The following is a 4,572-nucleotide window of genomic DNA, read 5'->3' on the forward strand; positions in this document are numbered from 1 at the left end:
TAAAAAGCTTGTTAATAGTAAACTCTTTTGGTCTCTGTAAAAAAAAATCTTATTTTTATCTTTTCTCTTCAATAATGATTTAGCTAGAGAATTTCTAGGTACACTCTTATGTTCTCTCAGTAATTTGAAGATACTCTCTGAAACAGTCTTCAGACTGTTCTAATGCTGCCACTAACACATCTCCTGGCAGTGTCCCTGTCATTCCTCTGAAGGGACTCTGTCTTTTCTCTCTCACTGTCTTTAAGATCTTCTTTATGGTGTGTGGCAGTTTCACAGTGATGCATGCAGTTCTGAATTTATTCATCTTACTGAAACCAGCGCTTTCTGAAACTGAGGATTTATATTTTTCACAAAAACTGGAATTCTGTAGACATTATCTCTTTGAATACATCCTCTCCACCATCTGCCTATTCTCCTCCCCCGTGGAACTCCTTTTAGATGTGGGACAGAGCTTCTCATTCTATTCATATCTCTTACACTCTCGGTATCAGTAAGTTTTTGTTGTATAAATAACAAATCACCCCCAAATAAATGAGTTTAAAATAACAATCATGTATTTAGCTCATGATTCTGTGCGTCACCAGTTTGGGCCAGGCTCATTTGGGTGGTTCTTCTGGTCTTGGCCGAGCTCACTCATGCATATGCGGTCTCTTTGGCTGGTCTGGGATGGCTTCAGTTAGGGTGGCACTTCTTTGCTTTACATTGCCCCTCGTCTTCCAGCAGACTATCCTGGGCTTATTCACAAAGGTTTTCAAGAGAGTGAATGGAAGTGCCCAAGGCCTCTTGGGGCCAAAGCTCAGAACCAACATCACTTTGCCACATTTTATTGGTCAAATAAAGTTGCAAAGGAAGCCTAGATTAAAGGGGTGGAGGAAAAGACTCTACTTGTTGATGATGGGAGATGCAGCGGCAAGATCACGCGGAGGAAAATGGAATTTTATAAAAGAAAGTGATAAAGAAGGCTGGGCACTGAAGAATTGATGCTTTTGAACTGTGGTGTTGGAGAAGACTCTTGAGAGTCCCTTGGACTGCAAGGAGATCCAACCAGTCCATCCTAAAGGAGATCAGTCCTGAATATTCACTGAACGAATAACGACTGAAGCTCCAAAACTTTGGCCACCTGATGTGAAGAGTCAACTCACTGGAAAAGATCCTGATGCTGGGAAAGACTGAGGGCAGGAGGAGAAGGGGATGACAGAGGATGAGATGGTTGGATGGCATTATTGACTCAACGGACATGAGTTTGAGCAAACTCTGGGAAATATTGAAAGACAGGGAAGCCTGATGTGCTGCAGTCCATGGAATTGCAAAGAGTCAGACACAACTGAGCAACTAAACAAGAAGTAAGTGATATTATACTTCTGTGTTTGTATAATTTTTGCTCATGTTTTTTACTCCTTTATCATTTTAAACATGTTTATTTTGTATTTTCCTGGAGAGGTCCAGTGGTTAAGACTCCATGCTTCCTCTACAGGAGGCACCAGTTTGATCCCTGGTCAGGGAACTAAGATCTCAGATGCCACATGGCATGGTCAAACAAACAAACAAACAAAAAATAGAAAGTGTCTATCAGATTGGTTTTGGGTGTTTAATCTGCTGTTTTTGTATCTCCAGACTTTTAACTGGGCTTGAGTTTTCTTCTGCGCACTATCCACTCATCTTCACCAGGGCTTTATCTGATGAGTCCTGCGGACCTCATTCGAGGACCTGCTCTTTTAGAGCAAGTTTGCTTCTGTTAAGCACCCCACAGATGTTACTAAGCAGGGGACCAATGTTTATGTTACTCTCTTAATTCTAGGCTAACAGGCAGAGTCACTCCGAATCTACAACTTGTGAGAGCACTGGCTTATGGTGACACACTCTCAGGAGGCTGATTTAAAAATATTCTACCAGCCACGATGACACAGGCCAACTTCCTCTTGTCCTCTTGTGCCTAAAGGTCTTGTTTTCTCCTTTTCTTTTTGGCCTAGCATGTTATTTCACTGAGGGCATAGCCCCAGGCAGGCCCAGCTTTAGTTGAGGTCTCTATTTCAAACCCCACTTTGGGGAGCTCCACGGTATCACCTTCTCTGAATGTCAACCTGCCCCCATTCTGCCTGTGCCCGCAGGGCTCCCTTATTCCTCCATTAGGGTAGCTCTGGTCAATTTACCTTTGTCACCCTCTTCATTTCTAGCTCTTGGAGATTTCCTTTTTGTTCTTAATTTCTTGGACTTAAAAGGATACTGTTGGTGGGTTTTTTTTTGTTTTTTTGCTGTTTTTATTTCCTAGATGTTTAAGGCAGGCTAGTTTTCAGGTTATATAATCTGCTATACTGCTCAAATCACAAGTCCAAATATAAGCACAAATTAATTTTTTTAAAGAATTGGAATCAAAATTTCCTGGCCCTCAAAACACTGACACAGAAGGGCGAACCCAGGATTCTTGCCACCTGCTCCCACAGTTCTGGCCGTCGCATGCTCATGCTCTGGGACTTGGGATAAGGAATCGGGCTGCTCTGAGCCTTCGGTTTCTCTTCTGTATGGATGACCATCCCTAACGCCCAGGACCTGGGCACATGCATCAAAATCCCTAGCCCTGTGCTGCTTCAAGTGGGAGCCTCTCCAAATGGCAGTCAGTCCTTGGTGAAATCTAGAATGTTCCCCATCTGCCCAGCCAGGTGAATGGGAGGGCTGGCTGGAGACAGCTTTCCTTCCAGTCATTGTTCTCAGTTTCCCCCCAGACCTCAGTAGAGTGAAGTCTGCCCAACCAGAACAGGGAACCCAGGGGTCCTGTCTCCTTTGTACCCATTTCTGGGAGGATAGTCGGTGCTGGCCACACCTGACCACGGTGATTTCCGTCTAGCTCTGGGCAGGGACCCCTGGAAAAGCACCCCACCCCCTGCCCACTGTCCCTCTCCTCCAAACAGCCTACTTTGTTTCCGGCTGGGGTGTGGACAGACAGAATCCTCTCGCTCCAGACCCCAGGGCCGCGATGGGGGGACACCCTAGCAGAGGCGGCGATCCCCAGAGAGGCCCCTGCTCGGGAAGAAAGGCATTTCTGTGTCTCGCCCTGAATCCGCCTCGGGTTTCGCACTTCCCTTCCCCGGGACAATCCCGACCTTCACCGTGAAGGAACTTCACACACACACACACACACACACACACACGCACACACGCACACGCACATGTATTTTTGGAAGAAGGGGAAGAATTCCAAGAGAACCTCTGCTCGGGTAAAAATGAAGTGAAGATTATATTAAGAATGAAAGGCGAGCGGAGCCGCTGGGGCGCAGACAGAGGGCCCTTTCATCGGCCCGGCCGCGCGCCGCGGGCAGCTGCCAACACAAACGCGGGCGGAACAGAACCTGCGGGGCCGCCGGTCGCTGCCAGGCCGCGTCCCCGCCGCCCCGGGCTGGCGCCGCTCCCCGTTTCCGCTCTGCTGACGCGCCCAAATCGCCCGACGGCGGCGGGGATCCCGGGGCCGCGCGCTGGGAGAGTGCCGGAGGAGGCCGGGCCGGGCCGGCGGCGCGCTTGCTGGCCAGAGCCTCACCTGCGCGCCCGGAGCCCCCAGGTGGGGCGCGGGGATTCCCGTCCAGCGCTCTGGTCCACACCACGGCCCGCCGCCCCTCGCTGGGGCCGCCCCTCTGGCTCCCGGGCTGCGCGTCTTCATCCCAGCCCCCAGCGCATCCTGGGTGCTCAGAGGACTCCAGGCAGCCGCCTCCGTGAAGCCCGCCTGGACCATCCCTGCGCCAGACTCCCACGGCTGGTACATGGTGCTTCCTTGAGGCCCATGTTGGGCCCGAGCAGACTCTGCGCTCCTCCTGCAGCCCCTCACCCAGTGTGAGCCTCTCCCATCCCATCTCTTCCTGGCGGGGAGAGAGGGTCCATGCCTGCTACCGGCCCCAGACGCTGCTGCTGTGTGTTTCCCATACAGATCTCTCCCTGGAGTACAGCCTAATGGTTTGCAAGTCCAGGACCGTTACTCCCGTGAATGCTGGGAAAGCTGCTCACCCTGACCTCGGGCACAGCTGCGTCAGCCCTCCCTACTTCTCAGGACTCCTGTGAGCTTGAAGACAGAGGCTCTGTGGAGAGGCAAGAACAGCTTGGGAACTGTGGGGTGCCCGGGCCGTCCTCTATGAGACAGGCCCCCCTGGCCACTGCCCAGGTCTGCCCTCCTCATCCCTCCCTGCCCTTCACAGGAGGATTAATCAACTCTATTCAGAAGCCCCGAGACTCCCTGCAGGGGGAGAGGTTATGTTGGCCCACAGCCTGGCCCCTGGGAACCTTCCCTCCCAAACCCACCCCATCACTTGGCTCCCACCCCAACTGGAGGAGGGCAGGCTCCTGTTGGCCAATCAGAGAACACCACCCACCTGCCTGATTGGTTCTGGGATGGGCAGGGACCCACCTGACAAGTCAAAGCTTTGCTGTGAAGCCAGCAAGGAGGCTCTGGGGCTTGGTGCCCAAGAGGAGTGAGGCTGAGGTGGCCACGGGCTCCCCAATGCCAAGAGGGAAGTGGAGGTGAGAGATGCAGCAGGTAGCGGGGCAAGAGAGAAAGAGGAAAACCCAGAGAGACACAGGCATCTTCCTGGG

The 4,572-nt window shown here is 51.7% G+C and overlaps 1 protein-coding gene across 1 annotated transcript; it reads left to right on the top strand.

The window, feature by feature from the left end:
- The first annotated feature begins 3,241 nt into the window (after positions 1–3,241).
- Positions 3,242–4,278, top strand: LOC122702024 (translation initiation factor IF-2-like). Its single transcript, XM_043915543.1, has 2 exons — positions 3,242–3,819; positions 3,914–4,278. The coding sequence occupies exons 1-2, from the start codon at positions 3,242–3,244 to the stop codon at positions 3,993–3,995; spliced, it is 660 nt and encodes a 219-aa protein (XP_043771478.1). The 3' UTR covers positions 3,996–4,278.
- The last annotated feature ends 294 nt before the right edge of the window (positions 4,279–4,572 follow it).

The sequence above is a fragment of the Cervus elaphus genome, chromosome 10 (assembly GCF_910594005.1).
Source record: "Cervus elaphus chromosome 10, mCerEla1.1, whole genome shotgun sequence".
NCBI lineage: Eukaryota > Metazoa > Chordata > Mammalia > Artiodactyla > Cervidae > Cervus > Cervus elaphus.

Bases quoted from the DNA above. Each gene is read 5' to 3' on its own strand.
- LOC122702024 (XM_043915543.1), top strand. From the start codon at position 3,242: ATGAAAGGCGAGCGGAGCCGCTGGGGCGCAGACAGAGGGCCCTTTCAT. The intron at 3,820-3,913 runs GTGAGCCTCTCC...TTTCCCATACAG, and splicing joins CCTGCAGCCCCTCACCCAGT to ATCTCTCCCTGGAGTACAGC.